This window comes from Eubalaena glacialis, chromosome 3, assembly GCF_028564815.1.
Source record: "Eubalaena glacialis isolate mEubGla1 chromosome 3, mEubGla1.1.hap2.+ XY, whole genome shotgun sequence".
NCBI classification, from domain to species: Eukaryota; Metazoa; Chordata; class Mammalia; order Artiodactyla; family Balaenidae; genus Eubalaena; species Eubalaena glacialis.
In genome coordinates, this window is record NC_083718.1 from 111,566,040 (window position 1) to 111,589,443 (window position 23,404).

The window sequence follows — 23,404 nt, forward strand, 5'->3', positions numbered from 1 at the left end:
CTTTTAATAGGGTTGTCTTTCTATATTGGAATTCATTTTTTTCCATGTACAAAACTTTGAGAGTTCATCGATACATCCAACCTGATAAAGTATATATACTTCAAGCCCACAGATGATTTTCTGAGTTAAAGACACCTGTTTGATGGACTGACCATGACATGCCTAAAGGTTATTTTTTTTTAAATTTGCATGGAACAAAATTTATTAATAAATAACATTGTTAAGATTGTTCATATCCAAACTAAAATGCTGGCAGAAAATCATACAAATCATTACATAGGATGTAATGTATGTACAGAGGAAGGATTCTTTTTGTTTTATATCAAAAGTCTAGCAGAGAACTCAGCATCAGGCAAGATACTCAAGCATTTATTGAATGAATAGATTTCTGTTCATCAAATTAGTGCATATGTCAGGGTAAGTCCTGGCCACTCAGGACGGCTGGTCTCTTGCTCTCGGTACATCCCCTACTTGACCAGTGCCTACTTCACTCACATGACTATACAGTCCTTACTTATAGGGCTTAATTTGTCCCTGGTAACTGATGAGACAACCTGATGTCAATTCCCCTTATAAATGGTAGCCTCCTTCTTCCCCAAGTAGTAAAGACTGCTGCCATTTCCTGCTCACTGTCTGCTGCACATGGTGGGGTGTTGCTCCAGGACACTTTGGGTAAGATTCCCCCATCTATTAAACCATTAAAGTCTCTGTCGCTGTCTCCAGGCTCTTCTTCGATCTCCGTCTCCAGGCTGGGCAACTGCAAGGCTTGCAGGCCTGCGGGGTCCAGCCCAACAGTCAGGTATAAGGAGATATAGAAATGGGGAATTAAGGGATGTTTTCATAACATGATACCATATAAAAACTTTTTTTTTATTTTTTTTTATTTTTTATTTTTTTTATATTTTTAAACATCTTTATTGAAGTGTAATTGCTTTACAATGGTGTGTTAGCTTCTGCTTTATAACAAAGTGAATCAGTTATACATATACATATGTTCCCATATCTCTTCCCTCTTGCATCTCCCTCCCTCCCACCCTCCCTATCCCACCCCTCTAGGTGGTCACAAAGCACCGAGCTGATCTCCCTGTGCTATGCGGCTGCTTCCCACTAGCTATCTATTTTACATTTGGTAGTGTATATATGTCTATGCCACTCTGTCACCCTGTCACATCTCACCCCTCCCCCTCCCCATATCCTCAAGTCCATTCTCTAGTAGGTCTGTGTCTTTATTCCCATCTTGCCACTAGGTTCTTCATGACCTTTTTTTTTTTCCTTAGATTCCATATATATGTGTTAGCATACTGTATTTCTTTTTCTCTTTCTGACTTACTTCACTCTGTATGACAGACTCTAACTCCATCCACCTCATTACAAACACCTCCATTTCATTTCTTTTTATGGCTGAGTAATATTCCATTGTATATATGTGCCACATCTTCTTTATCCATTCATCCGATGATGGACACCTAGGTTGCTTCCATGTCCTGGCTATTGTAAACAGAGCTGCAATGAATATTTTGGTACATGACTCTTTCTGAATTATGGTTTTCTCAGGGTATATGCCCAGTAGTGGGATTGCTGGGTCATATGGTAGTTCTATTTTTAGTTTTTTAAGGAACCTCCATACTGTTCTCCATAGTGGCTGTATCAATTTACATTCCCACCAACAGTGCAAGAGTGTTCCCTTTTCTCCACACCCTCTCCAGCATTTATTGTTTCTAGATTTTTTGATGATGGCCATTCTGACCGGTGTGAGATGATACCTCATTGTAGTTTTAATTTGCATTTCTCTAATGATTAATGATGTTGAGCATTCTTTCATGTGTCTGTTGGCAATCTGTATATCTTCTTTGGAGAAATGTCTATTTAGGTCTTCTGCCCATTTTTGGATTGGGTTGTTTGTTTTTTTGTTATTGAGCTGCATGAGCTGCTTGTAAATCTTGGAGATTAATCCTTTGTCAGTTGCTTCATTTGCAAATATTTTCTCCCATTCTGAGGGTTGTCTTTTGGTCTTGTTTATGGTTTCCTTTGCTGTGCAAAAGCTTTTCAGTTTCATTAGGTCCCATTTGTTTATTTGTGTTTTTATTTCCATTTCTCTAGGAGCTGGGTCAAAAAGGATCTTGCTGTGATTTATGTCATAGAGTGTTCTGCCTATGTTTTCCTCTAAGAGTTTGATAGTGTCTGGCCTTACACTTAGGTCTTTAATCCATTTTGAGTTTATTTTTGTGTATGGTGTCAGGGAGTGTTCTAATTTCATACTTTTACATGTACCTGTCCAATTTTCCCAGCACCACTTATTGAAGAGGCTGTCTTTTCTCCACTGTATATGCTTGCATCCTTTATCAAAGATAAGGTGACCATACGTGCATGGGCTTATCTCTGGGCTTTCTATCCTGTTCCATTGATCTATATTTCTGTTTTTGTGCCAGTACCAAACTGTCTTGATTACTGTAGCTTTGTAATATAGTCTGAAGTCAGGGAGCCTGATTCCTCCAGCTCCATTTTTCGTTCTCAAGATTGCTTTGGCTATTCGGGGTCTTTTGTGTTTCCATACAAATTGTGAAATTTTTTGTTCTAGTTCTGTGAAAAATGCCAGTGGTAGTTTGATAGGGATTGCATTGAATCTGTAGATTGCTTTGGGTAGCAGAGTCATTTTCACAATGTTGATTCTTCCAATCCAAGAACATGGTATATCTCTCCATCTATTTGTATCATCTTTAATTTCTTTCATCAGTGTCCTATAATTTTCTGCATACAGGTCTTTTGTCTCCTTAGGTAGGTTTATTCCTAGATATTTTATTCTTTTTGTTGCAATGGTAAACGGGAGTGTTTTCTTAATTTCACTTTTAGATTTTTCATCATTAGTATACAGGAATGCAAGAGATTTCTGTGCATTAATTTTGTATCCTGCTACTTTACCAAATTCATTGATTAGCTCTAGTAGTTTTCTGGTAGCATCTTTAGGATTCTCTATGTATAGTATCATGTCATCTGCAAACAGTGACAGCTTTACTTCTTCTTTTCCGATTTGGATTCCTTTTATTTCTTTTTCTTCTCTGATTGCGGTGGCTAACACTTCCAAAACTATGTTGAATAATAGTGGTGAGAGTGGGCAACCTTGTCTTGTTCCTGATCTTAGTGGAAATGGTTTCAGTTTTTCACCATTGAGGACAATGTTGGCTGTGGGTTTGTCATATATGGCCTTTATTATGCTGAGGAAAGTTCCCTCTATGACTACTTTCTGCAGGACTTTTATCATAAATGGGTGTTGAATTTTGTCGAAAGCTTTCTCTGCATCTATTGAGATGATCATATGGTTTTTCTCCTTCAATTTGTTAATATGATGTATCACGTTGATTGATTTGCGTATATTGAAGAATCCTTGCATTCCTGGAATAAACCCTACTTGATCATGGTGTATAATCCTTTTAATGTGCTGTTGGATTCTGTTTGCTAGTATTTTGTTGAGGATTTTTGCATCTATGTTCATCAGTGATATTGGCCTGTAGTTTTCTTTCTTTGTGACATCTTTGTCTGGTTTTGGTATCAGGGTGATGGTGGCCTCATAGAATGAGTTGGGGAGTGTTCCTCCCTCTGCAATATTTTGGAAGAGTTTGAGAAGGATAGGTGTTAGCTCTTCTCTAAATGTTTGATAGAATTCGCCTGTGAAGCCATCTGGTCCTGGGCTTTTGTGTGTTGGAAGATTTTTAATCACAGTTTCAATTTCAGTGCTTGTGATTGGTCTGTTCATATTTTCTATTTCTTCCTGGTTCAGTCTTGGCAGGTTGTGCATTTCTAAGAATCTGTCCATTTCTTCCAGGTTGTCCATTTTATTGGCATAGAGTTGCTTGTAGTAATCTCTCATGATCGTTTGTATTTCTGCAGTGTCAGTGGTTACTTCTCCTTTTTCATTTCTAATTCCATTAATTTGAGTCTTCTCCCTTTTTCTCTTGATGAGTCTGGCTAATGGTTTATCAATTTTGTTTATCTTCTCAAAGAACCAGCTTTTAGTTTCATTGATTTTTGCTATTGTTTCCTTCATTTCTTTTTCATTGATTTCTGATCTGATCTTTATGATTTCTTTCCTTCTGCTAGCTTTGGGGGTTTTTTGTTCTTCTTTCTCTAATTGCTTTAGGTGCAAGGTTAGGTTGTTTATTCGAGATGTTTCCTGTTTCTTGATGTAGGCTTGTATTGCTATAAACTTCCCTCTTAGCACTGCTTTTGCTGCATCCCATAGGTTTTGGGTCGTCGTGTCTCCATTGTCATTTGTTTCTAGGTATTTTTTGATTTCCCCTTTGATTTCTTCAGTGATCACTTCGTTACTAAGTAGTGTATTGTGTAGCCTCCATGTGTTTGTAGTTTTTACAGATCTTTTCCTGTAATTGATATCTAGTCTCATAGCGTTGTGGTCGGAAAAGATACTTGATACGATTTCAATTTTTTAAAATTTACCAAGGCTTGATTTGTGACCCAAGATATGATCTATCCTGGAGAATGTTCCATGAGCACTTGAGAAAAATGTGTATTCTGTTGTTTTTGGGTGGAATGTCCTATAAATATCAATCAAGTCCATCTTGTTTAATGTATCATTTAAAGCTTGTGTTTCCTTATTTATTTTCATTTTGGATGATCTGTCCATTGGTGAAAGTGGGGTGTTAAAGTCCCCTACTATGATTGTGTTGCTGTCGATTTCCCCTTTTATGGCTGTTAGTATTTGCCTTATGTATTGAGGTGCTCCTATGTTGGGTGCATAAATATTTACAATTGTTATACCTTCCTCTTGGATCGATCCCTTGATCATTATATAGTGTCCTTCTTTGTCTCTTGTAATAGTCTTTATTTTAAAGTCTATTTTGTCTGATATGAGGATTGCTACTCCAGCTTTCTTTTGATTTCCATTTGCATGGAATATCTTTTTCCATCCCCTCACTTTCAGTCTGTATGTGTCTCTAGGTCTGAAGTGGGTCTCTTGCAGACAGCATATATATGGGTCTTGTTTTTGTATCCATTCAGCCAGTCTGTGTCTTTTGGTGGGAGCATTTAATCCATTTACATTTAAGGTAATTATCGATATGTATGTTCCTATTCCCATTTTCTTAAATGTTTTGGGTTTGTTATTGTAGGTGTTTTCCTTCTCTTGTGTTTCTTGCCTAGAGAAGTTCCTTTAGCATTTGTTGTAAAGCTGGTTTGCTGGTGCTGAACTCTCTCAGCTTTTGCTTGTCTGTAAATGTTTTAATTTCTCCATCAAATCTGAATGAGATCCTTGCTGGGTAGAGTAATCTTGGTTGTAGGTTTTTCTCCTTCATCACTTTAAGTATATCCTGCCCCTCCCTTCTGGCTTGCAGAGTTTCTGCTGAAAGATCAGCTGTTAACCTTATGGGGATGCCCTTGTGTGTTATTTGTTGTTTTTCCCTTGCTGCTTTTAATATGTTTTCTTTATATTTAATTTTTGATAGTTTGATTAATATGTGTCTTGGTGTGTTTCTCCTTGGATTTATCCTGTATGGGACTCTCTGTGCTTCCAGGACTTGATTAACTATTTCCTTTCCCATATTAGGGAAGTTTTCAACTATAATCTCTTCAAATATTTTCTCAGTCCCTTTCTTTTTCTCTTCTTCTTCTGGGACCCCTATAATTCGAATGTTGGTGCGTTTAATGTTGTCCCAGAGGTCTCTGAGACTGTCCTCAGTTCTTTTCATTCTTTTTTCTTTATTCTGCTCTGCAGTAGTTATCTCCACCATTTTATCTTCCAGGTCACTTATCCGTTCTTCTGCCTCAGTTATTCTGCTATTGATCCCATCTAGAGTATTTTTAATTTCATTTATTGTGCTTTTCATCGTTGCTTGGTTCCTCTTTAGTTCTTCTACGTCCTTGTTAAATGTTTCTTGCATTTTGTCTATTCTATTTCCAAGATTTTGGATCATCCTTACTATCATTATTCTGAATTCTTTTTCAGGTAGATTACCTATTTCCTCTTCATTTGTTAGGTCTGGTGTGTTTTGACCCTGCTCCTTCATCTGCTGTGTGTTTTTCTGTCTTCTCATTTTGCTTATCTTATTGTGTTTGGGGTCTCCTTTTCACAGGCTGCAGGTTCGTAGTTCCCGTTGTTTTTGGTATCTGTCCCCAGTGGCTAAGGTTGGTTCAGTGGGTTGTGTAGGTTTCCTGGTGGAGGGAACTAGTGCCTGTGTTCTGGTGGATGAGGCTGGATGTTGTCTTTCTGGTGGGCTCGTCCACGTCTGGTGGTGTGTTTTGGGGTGTCTGTGGCCTTATTATGATTTTAGGCAGCCTCTCTGTTAATGGATGGGGCTGTGTTCCTGTCTTGCTAGTTGTTTGGCATACGGTATCCAGCACTGTAGCTTGCTGGTCGTTGAGTGAAGCTGGGTCTTGATGGTGAGATGGAGATCTCTGAGAGATTTTCGCCGTTTGGTATTACATGGAGCTGGGAGGTCTCTTGTGGACCAGTGTCCTGAAGTTGGCTCTCCCACCTCAGAGGCACAGCCCTGATGCCTGGCTGGGGCACCAAGAGCCTTTCATCCACACGGCTCAGAATAAAAGGGAGAAAAAATGGAAAGAAAGAAAGAAAGAGGATACATATAAAAACTTTTAAACCATATGTGTTATATTACTAAGAACATATGTTAAAGGCTTTAATTTTAAATGACTTTTTCTTACTAAAACAATGTCCACAATTTACATTTATGATTTATTTATTTTGTCAACATTGTATGTAGATAATGTATGATGAATATTTACTGTTCATCAAAATGAAATTTGGCAGGAAGTCTGATAAGCCTTAAGCTTATAAAGATAGTTGTGTGCTGAAAATAATAATCCTGTCTAATATTTGAACTGGAAGCTTTTTCTCTAAAACTATACTTTTCAGAATACTGGTGCTATGGGATAACATTTGGCAAAGTTTCTTGTAAACTATTCTAGACAGCTAGTAGAAGTATTTTGAATGACCAGGACAATAGATTTCATTTTATGGACTCTCAACTATTTAATTTCGGTCTAAATGTTAACTGTTAGACTAGTATATAATTATTTTCACAAAATGCATAATCATGACTGTCAACTTTTCCATGACTAACTATACCCTGCCAGATGTTTTTTAGGATCTGCTAAGTCACATTTTTTTCCCCCTGGAACTCTGTGTTCCCACACTTATTCCCTCTGGTCTTTTTTCATACTTTGCCTTTTACCTGAATTTTGGGTAAATGGTTTTATTGCTCTTTTTACGATTTCATATGAATATAATAGTTTCATATAAATTACTCTCAATTTCACCTTCTATCATAAAGCTTAACCTATCCCTTTCCTGGGGAGAGATACATTTTGTGCCATTTATTCTGAAAAGTTATTAAGCCTTTCTAAGCAAGGAAAGCTAGCAACAGTTCATAAGATGACTGAACATCTTCTGAATCACTCTAATATCGAGTCTCTTAGGAAAAGGCTAACCATTTCCCAAACTTTGACATTTGTTTTCTGCTCTTCAGCCACTTCTCCTGATTAGATTTTTTGGCTGTAGCAAAGGATCATTAATCATTAGACAGCTGGGGCTCACTGTCAAGTGAGACCTTGTAACACATGGTGGATTTGTATTTTCTTACCAAGTTGAGCTCTTACGGAACATTCACTGCCGGCCACTAGCAGAAGAATCTCGATGACAAATTTCATCTCTCGAATGCCAGTGAAAATATCTAGCTGCATGCATGGTTTCAAAGTGTTTATTGATTCAAAATGTATTAAAGCCTACCAGGTGCTTGTAATTGTGTGAGAAATGTGAAGAAGAAAACCCAGTCCTTATTCCCCGAAGGGGCTCTAGTGGGAAAGACAGACGACAAACACACAGTTGAAATCAAGTGAAGTATTCAATGAAGTCAAGTCTGTGAAACAGGTGGGGAGTGCTATAAAAGTACAGAGGAAGCGCGGCAACATTGCCCCAGTCACCTTCAGACTCTTCACCAACAGCATTTCATCACCGGTTATGCAAAGGCAATGCAACCCTGCTACATGACTCCATGCATGCATGTTTGAAGGACAAACCATCAGAATATTTCTGCGGGAGAACAGTGAGGTCCCCAAACTGCAAATATTTTCTACACCAATTGCAGAGCATTGTTGGGCACCTACGGATGAATAAACTAATTAAAGTGAGCTTGGGTTTACAACCTAATCTTAATTCCATGCATTGGGAGAAGAAAGCATGGTTGTGCAAAGAAATCTCCTGGGGTCAGAAGACCAGATGTGTATTGTGAGATTAGGCAAGCGGGGTTCACTCAGGCCAGCTGAGCACAGGATCGTCATCTGTGAAGGCATGTCTGTGAGGTCCCCCCAGTCATGTGACATTCTAAGATCTCATCATAAGGGGATTGGTCAGGCCAGCCTGATTATCATTATAGTTTAGGACCTTTTCAAACTTCTGAACCTCCAAGGTGTATCATATAGGAGGAAACTTTGGTAACTGCTGAGCTCCACTTTATTGAAGGGGGTTAAAAAAAAACTGTTTTAATAATCAATCTGTTTCTGTGCAAAAAATTATCAATAGTGAAATTTTAACTGTGCAGAGCAGCACTAGAAATCATTTGGCCACAGTCTGATCAACCAGGAAAAAAACTTTACTATGAAATGTTACTTACCATAGCCCGTTTTCTTCCTCTTCTTGAAAGTGGTATTTTTTTTTTTTTAGCATTTTTCAAATCTTTTATTTTTATTTTTTTACCTTTGATAATTGACTTTATTTGTGGAGTTTTTTGTATACACAAAAACTTTAATTTTCATATATTCAAATATGCCTTCACATTCTTACATAGCTTTGGGATTTGCAGTTTTAATTAAAAAGGTATTCCTAACTCCTATATTGTACATGTTTTTTAGATTTGTCTACATTTAACTTTTTTTAAATTTATTTATTTTTAACATCTTTATTGGAATATAATTGCTTTACAATGGTGTGTTAGTTTCTGCTGTATAACAAAGTGAATCAGCTATACATATACATTTATCCCCATTTCTCCTCCCTCTTGCGTCTCCCTCCCACCCTCCCTATCCCACACCTCTAGGTGGTCACAAAGCACCCAGCTGATCTCCCTGTGCTATGCGGCTGCTTCCCACTAGCTATCTACTTTACATTTGGTAGTGTATAAATGTCCATGCCACTCTCTCACTTCGTCCCAGCTTACCCTTCCCCCTCCCCGTGTCCTCAAGTCCATTCTCTAGTCTGCGTCTTTATTCCTGTCCTGCCCCTAGGTTCTTCAGAACCATTTTTTTTTTTTTTTAGATTCCATATATATGTGTTAGCATACAGTATTTGTTTTTCTCTTTCTGACTTACATCACTCTGTATGACAGTCTCTAGGTCCATCCACCTCACTGCAAATAACTCAATTTCGTTTCTTTTTATGGCTGAGTAATATTCCATTGTATATATGTGCCACATCTTCTTTATCCATTCATCTGTCGATGGACACTCAGGTTGCTTCCATGTCCTGGCTATTGTGCATTTTTCAAATCTTAAAGAAAGTCATTCTATATTCACTCAAAAACCTATGCTAACACCCAACAAATTCCTCTCTTTCCTGCCTGATAACTTTAGTGAATATGCAAAATAAATATTCTTCTACTTTGTCAACATTTATGGCACCTTTGGTATCACAATATAATGTTAAACATATTTTTCTTATCAAATTGCTGATCTTGACAATTTAAAAAATGCTGATTGTTTAAAGCCCTTTATGATTTCAGGACAGTCAGTGGCTCCAAATACAATCAATTACTCTGCAGACAGAGCAACAATTCCTTGGGTCTTGTAAGGCACTTGATTGAAGTGTAACATTTTCTCCCAGCTACCTTCAACTCCAGAGCACAAAGAATCACAACCCATGTGGGGCTAGAGATCTGTTAGGAAAAATGACTCAGGCCAGAGACTGCAAAAAGGAGGATTGCATGGCTTAGTTTTGCAAATATAAATTTTATTTTAGAGTTGGAGGAGAGCTCAAAGAGGAAACCAGCAAGTGCAGCTTTCAGCCTCCAGGAAGGAAGGACTACAAGAGCTAAACCTGGATGTGCTATTTCAGTTCAAGGAAAGGGGGAAAATTTAATTTTGCAAAGTTTCATTTCTTTTAAAATAAGTGTAATGCTGTGGCTCAGCAGGCTATATGGAAATGTGTATAGAGTGTGCACTAAAATGCAAGGCAAATTTCCCTAGAAAAAAACTGGGAGAGAAGGAGAGAGAAAACAGACTACACTCTCCTAAAAACTCTCCAGTCTGTCTCGGAGGCAACTACAGAGTACAGTAAAGAATGATGGCAATACTTTGACAAGACCGCCTACAGAGCCGCTCAGTAGAATAAGAGTTAACATTCTCTTGCCTGACAACTTTACAGCAAAGCCCAGAAGAGGAAGCCAGAAAATTCAGAAAAACCAAAGCTTAAGTCTGACTATATTTTTAAATTTCATTTTTGGTTTCTTTATACTTGAGCAGAACTCAGTCCCGCAAACGTCGTCTTCAGCGTCATCTTCAAGGGCGGCAGATGTCACCTTGGAATTCTCCCAGAGGCAAAGTGCCAGATTTGGGGCAGTTCTTCCTCGGTCACTAACCCGAGTTGGGCTGGTTTGTGCCTGGGCTGACTGACCTTCGGACCCGTAGAAACACCTGCATTGGCACCATCTCATAGGATGCACCCAGGCTAAGGGCCCGGGGAGGTAGGCGGGCCAGGTATCATTGCCTTCGGGGCGAAAGACGAAATCACAGCTGGGAGAGGGCTCTGCTCCCCGTCACGCTGTTACTTGGCTGCAGATTCCAAGGCTCAGCCCGACGCGGGCAAAGCGCCCGGGAAATGCCCGCTGGGGCCGGAGAGGAGCCCGGAGCCAGTACTTTCTATTAAACTCGGTAAGTACTGCGCTCCCGCCGGCGGGACACTGCATCGCCAAATGGAAGGGAGGGATCCCTCTCCTCCACCGCGAACTCCTTCCAACCGCCACCTTTTCCTTCCCAACAGACCTGCCGCCCACTCAGGCGGGACATCGGGGTCGGTGGCCTGGGGGCCAGAGCTGGGGATTCAGGGGGTCTGGGTGGCTGGGACCCTGGTTCCCCTCAGCACCTGGAGCCGCCAGTGGCCGAAGGACACTCGCGCTTGGCGGCCGATTGAATCACGGGTGAATCAGCCCCTGCAGGGTTTCGGAGTTTCCTACCGGGAGGAGGCGGGGCCGGGGCGTGGACTCGCCGGGAGCAGCCCAGGGAGGTGGCTGGAGCCTGGCTAGGGGCGGGGAGTCGGGAGGAGGGGCGGGGGCGGGCGCAGGGCCTGCGGAGGCGCGGGCGTGCGTGGGACTCTTTAAAGCGCGCCGGGCACGGGCTCCCACAGACTCGGGGTTTCTCGCGCCCCTCCTGCTCCATCCAGCAGCCCCGGGCGCCTCCAGTCCAACCTCCGCAGCCTCCCCGCCTCCCCAGCCTCCGGGGCGCAAGGAATCCCCCCGACCTCGCCGTCAGCTCGTGAACATGGCGACCCCCACCGGGCCCCGGGTGCCCTGCTCCGAGGCCGCCGTCGCTCGGGCGCTCCTATTCGGCTGGGTCCTGGTCCGGGTGGCCGGAGCCACAGGTGAGTGGCACCCTCCCCCCACCCCGAGCCCTGGGGCCCGCCATCGGGAGGAGGGAGGACAGTCTTGGCTGGCAGCAGGCTCGCCCTGCCGCCCTGAGGTGCCACCCGCCCGGGACCCGCCGCCCCTTCTGCTAGAGATGCTTGCTCGTGGCGTCCAGCGTTGCCTACGTGCGTTTGGGGCTCTCGCTGTAAGTTTAGGGAAAGAGCTTCCCAGGGAGCCGACACCTTGAAGGTGGTGGGACGTGGCTCCTCACCTGCACGGGTCGGCGTGCAATGTTTGAATGTTATCCTTCATTATATATGCACTTTCCATAATAAAAAGCGGCTCTCGGTCTTATCTTGATCGTATGTGTTTTAGATTGCGTTAGAGGCAGTCCTTGCAAAATGTCGCTTGGCCTGGAGCAGGCACCACATTGTGCATGCCCTGTAAGCCTGTTCTGTGTGCGGACAGGGCAGAGGCTGATCTGCTGAGAACTGGCCAAGCAGACCTTAACACCAAGGCATCCTAACCGAATACATCCGACGGTGTAACAGGCTTAACGGCTGCATGGGTGTCTGTGGAAGTTTCAGTATAGAGACATTTTCGATACAAATGAAAAAAGTCAAGGTTCGGGTTTTTTATTGGATGCAGTCCTAACTCTTCTTACACATGTGGGCTTTGCCCTTTAACGTAATTTATGGAAAACCCTTCCTAGCCGGCTTTCCCTGCTAAGTTGAACCTGCAGTCCTGCCCTTCCCGAGTTGGGCCGTGGACACCCTGGGCCACTGATGGCTCGTGGGCTGTGCTTCCAGGTCATTACCACAGGCTTACCCCATGAATAAGTTCAAACAAGAATTTCAAGATCCTTGTGTGTTTCCTCAGATTACCCGGTCAATCTTGCCATGAGGAAATTCTGGGTTTAGGAAAAAATTGCAGATTTTTTCTTATGATAATTCAGTTAAAACTCTTGTGGTTGGAAAAATATTAATGTGAGGTTTATGATGATGTTGGGGAGTGGGAAGATGTTTTATACCATCAGCATGAAATCGTGTGCTGAGAAGTTCATGTAAACATTAATAGCTGTTTCTCTGTTGTTTAAAGGCACTACAGATGTAGTAGTAGCATATAATTTAACTTGGAAGTCAACTAATTTCAAGACCATTTTGGAGTGGGAACCCAAACCCATCAATCACGTCTACACTGTTCAGATAAGGTAAGCTAGGTACCAAAAAAGAAAAATAAGATTTTTGCTGTTTCCACTTTCCTGTGCTGAATATAAATGTCTTTAAAGCTGATTGATGGATGAGATTATTTAACAGATAACAAAGAAGAGGGCATTCATCGTAATTTGCTGGCCAGAGCCATACTCTGTCAAGCCTGCAACATTTCCAGACCTTAAACTGATAGAACATTTTAATTGTTTTAGGAGATGATGGGGAAATTTGTAAGTAGAGTATAAGCTGTGGATAGGAGAACCTTCTTGAGCAAGCCACGGTGGCACTGATCGCTGATAATTCATCTCATCTAAGTACACAGCTCTTTTTCCGTGCTGTCTAGACTGCTAGCGGGATTTAACATGTTAGAGAAGAGGTGGGGAGGAGTTCGGATGTATACATTGCCCTTAAACAGTGTTTGATTCATTAATCTTTGGATTCATGATTCAAAATTCGGTTGCATACGTGATCTTGGAGGGGATCAAATTCATGACTCACTGAGCAGGAACGGAATACTCCTCTGTCTGCACCCTGAGCTGTCAGGGCTCATCTGTCCCCATCCCTGATTGGCAGCTGTCCCCAAGAGCCCCTAATTCAGCATATTCAATCTCAGTGTCCTCTTTTTGATGGTTGTCACCATATTCTTAGCAAGTTTTTGGTTTCTGAAATGTTCTAGGAGGCGTGGTAGAGCTCTTATTAAGTAGAAGAGAGCAGCTGTGGAAATTAACACTGCTTGTAAAAGGCACAAAAGTATCACTGGCTAAAATTAAAGGTGCTTTGCTATTTTGTTTAGCTTCTGTCAAGCCTTTTGTAGCATTTGGAATGCCGCTCCTAAGTATGGAGTGGGGCTTTTAGGTGTTTTTTTGTTTTTGTTTTTTTCCAAAATCAACTTCATGACAACCATTGCCAAGGCAACACGGAAGAGAATTTGTGTGTGCATGCATGCTTGTATAGATACATAGAAAGATTTAAAGGAATTTCATAACTCGAGGTAATAATTAACGATTATGGTCAAACTTGTCAAATCAGATTCTACTGGTTGAGAGTTAGTAATTCCACTGATACAGAGCTGAAGTTTACCTGAGTAGACGCTTTCCTTCTGGGTAGTGAAAATAAGATTTTAGGAGGAATGCTTACCTCCGAAATATATTAAGTTTGGTGAACACGAGGAAACATATTTCTGATTTACCAGCTTTTTAAACATAAGCCTTTGTCAACTCCAAGTTCTTGGACTTTGCAAGGCTGTTGTTATTTAAGTGGACGCAGTCCCCTTGTGCAAACATCCTAGTGCAGAGCTGCCTCTTGGGGGCGCCCGCGGACCCGGGCTGGGGGTGGTTCCCGCCGTACCGGCCGTCTCCACACCTGTGCTGGAGGACGTGTGAGCAGTCCCTCGCCCCTGCCGGAGACTCGCACTCTTCGGCGACCAGCCCACGGGTAAATGGGATTCCTGGGTGAAGGGACCGTAGCAATCATTTTATAGAAGAGGAAACTGGCCCTGGGAAGGTGAGGGACTTATTCATGACTGCGCTGATGGGGCTCGCCCAGCAGGGTCGGGTACCACGGTCTACTCAGCGTCGCGCACCACCACCTCCTCAATGGGTCTCCCCGGGTCTGATGTGGGGCATCAAAGCCGGGAGGAGGAAAGAAAGTCATTCCCACTGGTCTCCTCAGTGCGCCTTCCTCCCTCCCGGTTTCCTTCCCTAGAGAAAGCATCGTGACCTGCAGCTCCTTCTGACCCACCCACCTCACCACCAGCCTGTCCTCAAACACAGGGCGCCGCTGCTGTGTCTGAAGCCCCTCCTTGGAGCGCCAACTGCCTTTTTCCCCTTTGGAAACAGTGTTCACCGGTGGTTGCAAAGTGTTACTGGCTCAAGCCTTAGCACCGACCCATCCCTTGTAGTATTGATTCCATGAAACGTTCTGAATTCTAAAACGGAACTTCCCAAGCTTGTAGAAAACAACTTGCTCCTTAATTGGTGAGTCTGGATTCTGTTGGGATTTTTTAGAAGTTCAGGCGGAACTTTTATTATTTCCAAATCAGGAGATTTCGCAATACCCGGAGGAACCTCGGAGGCGTTTATATTGTTCATGCTGATAATAGCATTCAGAGGAACTGAACTGCAGAATTGCCCCTTCCTAACCTGTTCACAGCAGTTTATGGCTTTATTACTTTTGGTGATTTAGTTGCTTGTGCTAAATTTTGTCAGAGGACTGTGGTTGCTACTGTGAGCTGGGAGGAGCCAAATGCTCTCTCTTAGACGGAATGTAGCCACAGCACCCAGCAGTGTTGCTCTGTTATCTGAACCATTTGTTTGCCGTAGCAGTGGAGAAGAATCATCAGGTTCCCGTTCACTTTTTAAAATAGAAATGATGTAATTTTAAAAAATGCATTCTGGTCATTCTGGAATTAAGACTGCATCTCTACTTTTATCACAGAAAATTAGAGAAATCTAAGAGTATGTAAACTGATATTTCTGTATCAATCTTTGTTTGTGAATTTAAGGACCCAGAATGTGTTTACTCACACCCTCTTAGCCTGATCACTTAGTTCAGACTTTTAAAAAAATACTTATTTATGGTTCTCATGCCTAGATTTAGACAACTGAATCCATATGGCAGCTTGTTTTCCCCCGGTTCAACCTGGATATGTAAATCATCTAATACCCAGCGAGGCCTGGCCATGTGCAAGCCCTAAAGCCCCACTGCGTGATGGGGGAGCACAAGGGTGTGGAGCCCTGGTACCAACCTCATGTTAAGTGCTTTAATGAGATGTCAGTGCTGGGGGATGGGGAAGGGAGAGATCAGTTCTGAGCAAGGAGATCTGGAGATTCCTGCAGAAGGTGGGATTGGAATGTGGCCTTGAATGAAGGGTAGGGAACGCTGGTGGTTGATGATGGGGAAGAGCAGGGTAGCTGTCAACTTACGTGGGACAGATGTGTGTGGATCCAGCTGCAGTGACATTTGTCTAGGAATTGTTTTGGTTCTGTAGAATAATTTCATTTTTAGAAGCTCTTTATATCATTTCAGGATACTTTCATTTTTGGCAGTTCTTTAAATCATTTCCTCTTCAATGACATCTTACAAAAGAAAGCTCTGTCTTTCGTCAGATCTGTCTCTTAGTCTCAGACTTTGACAGATAACCACCTGTATTGTTGCTCTGTAGTTTTTGACAGCACATCTTGTGAAAGTGAGGGAGGCATGTAGTATAATGAGAGGAACAGACCCAGCTCAGCTCTCATTGCATAAGCTGTGAGACCATGTACAAGTTACCTAGCAGCTCTGTGCTTCAGGGTCCTCATATGTGAGAAAGATCCAATACCTTCTTGGAAGGACTATACCAAATGAAGTAACATGGTTGAGGGTCCAGTACAGTGCCTGGCTTATAGTAGTTTCAATAGCTGTTAAATAACCACACCAAGAATGGTCACAATAGAATGTAATAGGATAGAATATATTACATAGAATATAGAATGTGGTAAACAGAATATAATATAATAAGTAGACTGTAATAAATAATTGGGTCTTGATGGAAAATTGCCCTTTCTCCCACATAGTCATGACAGATCATCTACATTTTAAGAAAGATATTTAACAAAACGGTTCAGAGCACAGATCCAGTAGTCAAATTGCTGTCTGGCTCAAAATCCAGCTGTGTGACTTGGAGCTGGTCACCCAGTCTCCCTTTGCCTCCATTGCCTTATCTGTAAGAACAATTACAGAGCCACCCGCAGGTTGCTGTGAGGATTCAAACTCATCTAAAGTGCTCAGTGTACCAAACGCCTCCTCAGGATTGCTTGTGGAAGCGGCTACTGTAACACAGCAACCCAGCCAGAAAACAGTTTGTCTTGTTGGATGCAAATCATAATGTTCCGTTTCTCTTCCTTCAGCCCTAGATTAGGAAATTGGAAAAACAAATGCTTCTACACAACAGACACAGAGTGTGACGTCACCGATGAGATCATGAAAAACGTGAAAGAGACATACTTGGCGCGGGTCTTTTCCTACCCGTTGGATGCCATCAGTTCTACTGGGGAGCCTCCGTTTACCAACTCCCCGGAGTTCACACCTTACCTAGAGAGTAAGTAGCTCGGTTTGTAGTAACCGTTCATTCTTGTTTTCAAAAACTGCTGAATATTCTTGTGAGCTTGTGACCCTTAGGAGCCATGACATAAAAAAATATTTATCCATAAACACATCTTCTTTCTCAGAAACTGGTAAGTGCCACAGCCCTCTTCGCTCATTCCGGATGTGGCAGGAGGTTCACGGAACGTGAACTTTGGAGTTGATAACAATGTCATCAAGTAGGTTTCTCCATCAGTCTAGCCCCAGACCCTACCAGTAACTGGCTGGATGAGGGGCAGGGAGTAGGAAATTCACCAAGCCTGGGGTTCCAGTATTTTCCCATATATATTCCAGTATTTCCCCATATATATTTAGGAGATTTTATATATCTCACTTCTGAATTTTCAGAAGTCCCATCAGACCAGAAGTCCCAGTTTAGGGTTTTTCACAGATGGTCACAAATCCATGGGGAGAGTTCCATTTCCCTCCAATCTCATAATTGGGCTTGCTGACCTTTTTAATCGCTTGACCATGATTTGAGTCCTGTGATGTGCTGGCACTTGCCGGGCCAGCTCCCATCCTGCTTCCTTCATGCTGGTCTTGAAAACGCAGAATGCTTTTCTCCCCAGACTTTGGCCCAGTAAACTGACTTGAGCGTCTACTAAGGGAGAGCAGAGGATTCCTGCCAAGTAGGAGGCGTAAATTTTTTGACACGGCTCTGGTTCTGAACTAGGTATTTTAAATAAACACATGTAGCACATTGAGAAGAGTGAAATCAGCTGCTCTAGCAAGAAGACTTGGAATGAAAGTGTTGTGTTATTGGTGCTTTTATATTTACCCTTCTGACACCCAGAGGGGAGTTTCTCAAAGCAGGGATGGAGAGAAGGGGCCAGAGGGACAGGCAGCCGCCTTTCCCCTTAGCACCTACTTTGAGGGTGGAAATAGGGCCAGCCTCACCCCAGGTGAATCTGGCTGCCTGCCCTGAGCCCCTGTGTGCCAGAGCCCGTCTTCAAACTCCCCTAGTGCTTCTACCTGTGTGCCTCTCCCGGCACTTAGCTAGAGTAGCAACCCTACCCACAGCCGCCTGCAGTAACTGCAGGGTCATTGACATTTATTCTCCCTCCACTGGCAGCATCCTCATGATTCCTTTTTACAGTTCTTGAGTTTTTTGTCAGCCACTTCAAATCCTTTCTCGGTGCAAGAGGGAAAATAGTTTATGTTTTTGCGTGTGCTCACACACACACATACTTGCATATAATTCCTGTTAAATTATTGGGATTTGTTTTACTGTCCTTCAACCAAAGCACATGAGATAACTGAGCCATCAAAGAGACCTGGTGGTTAAAACTGGTTCCTTGAGGTACCAAGGACATTTCTTGGGCTTTCCCACAGCCTCTAATTTATTGTATCTAAGATATGGAATCTTATGCACTGTTTGGTTAACCACATGTGGCTGTTGAGCACTTGAGATATGGCTAGTGCCCTACGTGTAAAATACACACTGGATTTTGAGAAAGATCTCCAAAAGTTTTTATATTGATTAAATGTTAAAATGATAATATTCTAGGGCTTCCCTGGTGGCGCAGTGGTTGAGAATCTGCCTGCCAATGCAGGGCACAGGGGTTCGAGCCCTGGTTCTGGGAAGATCCCACATGCCGCGGAGCAACTGGGCCCGTGAGCCACAACTACTGAGCCTGCGCGTCTGGAGCCTGTGCTCCGCAACAAGAGAGGCCGCGATAGTGAGAGGCCCGCGCACCGCGATGAAGAGTGGCCCCCGCTCGCTGCAACTAGAGAAAGCCCTCGCACAGAAACGAAGACCCAACACAGCCAAAAATAAAAATAAATAAATAAATTTTTAAAAAAATGATACTATTCTAGCCATATGAGGTTAAAAGAAATACATTATTAAAATTAACTTCACCTGTTCCTTTTTACGTTTTCTAACGTGACTCCAAGGAAATTTAAGGTGACATCTGTGGCTCCCATTACATTTCCGCTGGACAGCACTGCTGTAGAACGTCTCGGGGTTCAGCTCTGGGGCTAGGGAGTTGGTTCTATGAGCTGTTTCAGGAGGGATGACTAAGTTGTTATTAACCGTGATTAATGGGATTCTACTTTGTCTAGAATTCTTTGGTTCCAACAAAGCCCATTTTCTGTGTTTTAGCAAACCTTGGACAGCCAACAATTCGGAGTTTTGAACAAGTTGGGACAAAACTGAATGTGACCGTACAAGATGCACGTACCTTAGTCAGAGTGAGCGGCTCATTCCTAAGCCTCCGCGATGTTTTTGGCAAGGACTTGAATTATATACTTTATTATTGGAGAGCTTCGAGTACAGGAAAGGTGAGCCTTCTTTTGTTTTTATGACTCGTTTCAAATTGTAGATCCTTGATTTTACAGCCTACTTCTTTTCCAACTCAAATATCAGAGGGGGTGGTTGAGAGGGCAGGGTGGTGGAGTGGGAGGGGCCGCTGTCCTGGTTTTACCTGTGACTTCCAGCTGCCTTGGTCAGGGCCTCCTCGGATATGCAGGTTCCTCAGCCAAGGGGCTGGACCGGTCATCTCCAAGGTTCCCACCAGCTCCCGCATTTCTTCCTCTACAGAGGATCCCAGAGACAAGAGTTGTTTTCCATTCAACAATTAATACTTCATTCCTATTTTCCTTTACTGCAGATATCTTCTTTTTTTAAAAAAAATTAATTAATTAATTAATTAATTTTTGGCTGTGTTGGGTCTTCGTTTCTGTGCGAGGGCTTTCTCTAGTTGCGGCAAGTGGGGGCCACTCTTCATCGCGGTGCGTGGGCCTCTCACTATCGCGGCCTCTCTTGTTGCGGAGCACAGGCTTCAGACGCGCAGGCTCAGTAGTTGTGGCTCACGGGCCCAGTTGCTCCGCGGCATGTGGGATCTTCCCAGACCAGGGCTCGAACCCGTGTCCCCTGCATTGGCAGGCACAATCTCAACCACTGCGCCACCAAGGAAGCCCCAGATATCTTCTAAAGGGGCTAAAAACTGGGTTGGATGTGCCCAAACTGGATATCTTCATCCTTGGGAAAAAAACATCCTTAGCACTTATTGGGGGAACTTGATGAGCCAACTCACTTCCAATCCTTTATGTCAGATGTGTCCATGTAGGCTTTAACTACCACAGTGACTTAGTAAAGGGGACAGAATTCACTCTGAGCCCAGATGAATAAAGGACTATCTTTTAACAGAAAAAGGCCACGATGAACACTAATGAGTTTTTGATTGATGTGGATGAAGGAGAAAACTACTGTTTCAATGTTCAAGCAGTGATTCCATCACGAAGAGCTAACCAGAAGAGTCCAGAAAGTCCCATCGAGTGCACTAGCCAAGAGAAAGTTCTGTCCACGGGTGAGTGGCTCTAACCCTGATCCATCTGGGAGGGAGGGGTGCCTTCCAGGACCAGGATGTACTTTCTTCAGGGGAAAACTGCCTTGGTTTTTTGTGGTTTGGGGGTTACTCATAATTTTAGGCATTTAGAGATGTTTCTATGTTGTTCCCTTATTAGCAAGTGTTTTTTTGAGCACGTACCATGCACTAAGCTCTCTGCTGAGCCCTGGGCCCATGGTACATGTTTAGGCTTTAGCATCAAATGCAGATTTCTCTGAGCATTTCTTCATACTTAAATTCTGATTTGGGGGGCTTGGGGGGAGCTTCCGGACCAGGTGCAGCAGCACCTGATGCACATTTATGAGCACCTACTTGGGCTGTTGCCACAAAGGTTGTAACCACGAAGGGAAGGGATTGAGTCTATCAGGTATACCATGTGCATGTGTGTGTGCCTGGCCGGCACGTGTATGTGTACATATGTGCCACACCAGGGCCCCGACGCCAAGTGAGGAGTGGATCTTATCTGGAGATGCCGTGGAGGCTCAGACACGTGCATGAGGATGAGAGCCCAGGAATCTCCCACCAGGCTTGAGCGGGATAGTGCTCTGAGTACTTTTGGGAACAAAAAAGTCAAAGGATAGCAATAATGACCTAGTGCCTTGTTAAGATGTAATTTAAGCCTGTTAAAAACACTTTTAAAATCCCCTCCCGTTTATTGACACTGACAGAAGGAAAGGGCTCTCTTTCCCTCTGGTCCTGCACCGTCTGGTCCCTCATCCCCACAGCCCTCAGGTCCATCCTCCTAAAGCCAGCTTGAGTTCCGCTGCTCTCTGACTTCGTGCACACCTAGATTGCTGCTTCCCCTGCCTCTTCTCTATCTGCTGAATTGTGTCCTTTGAGAATCGTTTCAAATGCCACCTCCACCAGGAAGCCTTCTTATTGCCCCAACCAGTTATCATCTCTTCTTTACTTGAATCTTGGTAGTGCTCTGTATCTCTCTTTGCACTGATAGTTCAGCTTCTATAATCGTTGCCACCAAACTCAGCATCATTTTTAGCCACTTGTTTCTAACAGCCGTTCTTGCTTCCATCTTCACGTATCTTTCTAGACTGTGAGCATTATCCAGTTTATTAAATCGTTTTCACCATTGTCAATTGCCCGCAAACATCTAGGGTTTGACAGATTCTTTCCTAATCGAAATGTGTTGTGGTGGAAAGAGTGCAGGAAAGAAATACCAAGTTATGCAAAAGCAGGATGGTGTAATTTGGGGTTATGCCTTCAGTTCTGCCCACTGATAAATGGGATTCAAGCTCTCTCTCTGAGTTGACTTGGTACCTTTTATTTTTCAGAAATGTTCTTCATCGTTGTAGCAGTGATGCTTGTGGTCATCGTCTTCATCATCGTCATGTCTGTGTCTCTGTGTAAGTGCAGGAAGGCGAGAGCAGGGCGAAGTGGGAAGGAGAGCTTGCCCCTCAATGTTGCATGAAGGATCCTGCTCTTGGATCTGCCAACTCTGCAGAGCTCATGTTGCACTGTGACCAAGAACATTTAAGGCAGTAGAATACATGGAAACACAAATGAGTGTTTTGGAGCTTAGAGACCCTTGGGCTCAAAGAAAGCTCTTATCTGACCTGTTCTCACAATTGGCATTCTGGTTTCAACATCAGCATTAGACACTTTGGAACGTAATGAGCGGTACAACCAATTTCAAGTTTTTTAAATTTCTATTTTAACGCTACAGCATCTTTTGCACATATCATGCTCTAGACTGTATATTTTCTACACTCAAGTTGAAGCCAGATCATCTAAGGAAAAACAAATGAACAAATGCCCTAAAAAATCCTGGGTGGATTTTTGGAGAACTTTTGAGAGGCCGACTTCAAACCATGTGGGAGAGTAAAATGGAAACTGGGTGGACTTTCTAACATATGTCTGTCCTTCTGTAATATGGTGTTTAGGGGTTTTTTTTTGAGTACTTTTGGAGGTTCGAAACAATTAGCAAACAAACATTTATATGAATGTGTTAAAAGCAGAAGACTTGTATTTGGGGCACATTCATAACATGCATTACAGTTTAGCACTTTAACTGACTTAAATGCTGTTGATGAAACACTTGACAGATGATAGCTGTATTTTTATAAGACTACTATACCAACAAATTACATAGAGTTTAAGATTTAAGGTACTTCACACTTTATGATCATTGTACATATTTATGTAATTTGAAAAAAGGTTTTATATATGGGGATTTTCTATTTATAGAGGTAATATTGTTCTGTTTGTATATATTGAGATAATTTATTTAATATACTTTTATATAAATAAAGGTAACTGGGAATTGTGACTATTTATTATATCTTATTTATCTTAGTTATTATTTATGGTTTGGCCTTTGTATTAGTTGGCTCTGCTGCAGTAACAAATGACCCTGAAATTCTCAGTGGCTTATGACAATGGTATCTTTACATTACACTTACAGTTTGGTGGCTGTGGATTGACTACAGCTCTTCTTAATGTCTTCTCATTCTAGGACCAAAACCAAAGGTGAAGCCCCTATTTGGATCAGGGCAGAGGGAAAAGCAAAAAACTAGTAGAACAGGCAGCCATATATTCAAGGTTTAAGCCTCCTCCTAAAACTTCCACTCCAGAGTGGCTCAGTGTCACTTCTGGTCACATGCCACTGGCCTAAGTGAGACATATGACCAAGCCTGATAACACTCTGCCTGCCAGGAGGCACCACGAGTCACACAGCAACGGGCAAGGATGTATGGTTTCCAGGGAAGGGAGGATCTTATACCATCTACTGCAGGCTTAGCGGGAGAGAGATCTTCCCATGGGCATTAGTTTGAGTTGCAGATGAGGGTTGGAGAGGAGAACAGAAGAAAAATTCTTCGGATTATTGAAAGAAAATTGGATAAAAGGACAATGTAAGATAGGGAGAGAGAGAAGTGGAGTTTCTAGAGTTATTAGAAGCAAACTAGGTTGAGAGCTCTTTGTGGGCAGGACAGGGGTCACCGTCTGCTGCTCCTTGAGGGTGACCGTGCCAGGGGGCTCTTAGACATGGCTGAGCCAAACTGACTTCACTTCCTCCGTCTAGAATGTAGAGATAGTGAGTTCTCCATTCAAATGCAAATAAAATCTAGCAGAACAGTCTTGATCTCACAACTGCACTGAAAGAGGATTCTAAGTAGAGATGAAAATG

General features: G+C 42.7%; 1 protein-coding gene across 1 annotated transcript; it reads left to right on the forward strand.

Moving 5' to 3' along the window:
* Window positions 1-10,754: 10,754 nt before the first annotated feature.
* F3 (coagulation factor III, tissue factor) lies at window positions 10,755-22,479 on the forward strand. Its single transcript, XM_061186300.1, has 7 exons — window positions 10,755-10,890; window positions 11,399-11,596; window positions 12,678-12,789; window positions 16,678-16,868; window positions 19,017-19,195; window positions 20,064-20,223; window positions 21,552-22,479. The coding sequence occupies exons 2-7, from the start codon at window positions 11,497-11,499 to the stop codon at window positions 21,686-21,688; spliced, it is 879 nt and encodes a 292-aa protein (XP_061042283.1). The 5' UTR covers window positions 10,755-10,890; window positions 11,399-11,496; the 3' UTR covers window positions 21,689-22,479.
* The last annotated feature ends 925 nt before the right edge of the window (window positions 22,480-23,404 follow it).

What these genes read in the sequence shown, in the direction of transcription:
- F3 (XM_061186300.1), top strand. Translation starts at nt 11,497, where the DNA reads ATGGCGACCCCCACCGGGCCCCGGGTGCCCTGCTCCGAGGCCGCCGTC. An exon ending in GTTCACACCTTACCTAGAGA is followed by an intron (nt 16,869 to 19,016) that starts GTAAGTAGCTCG and finishes TCTGTGTTTTAG; the next exon opens with CAAACCTTGGACAGCCAACA. An exon ending in GAGCTTCGAGTACAGGAAAG is followed by an intron (nt 19,196 to 20,063) that starts GTGAGCCTTCTT and finishes ATCTTTTAACAG; the next exon opens with AAAAAGGCCACGATGAACAC.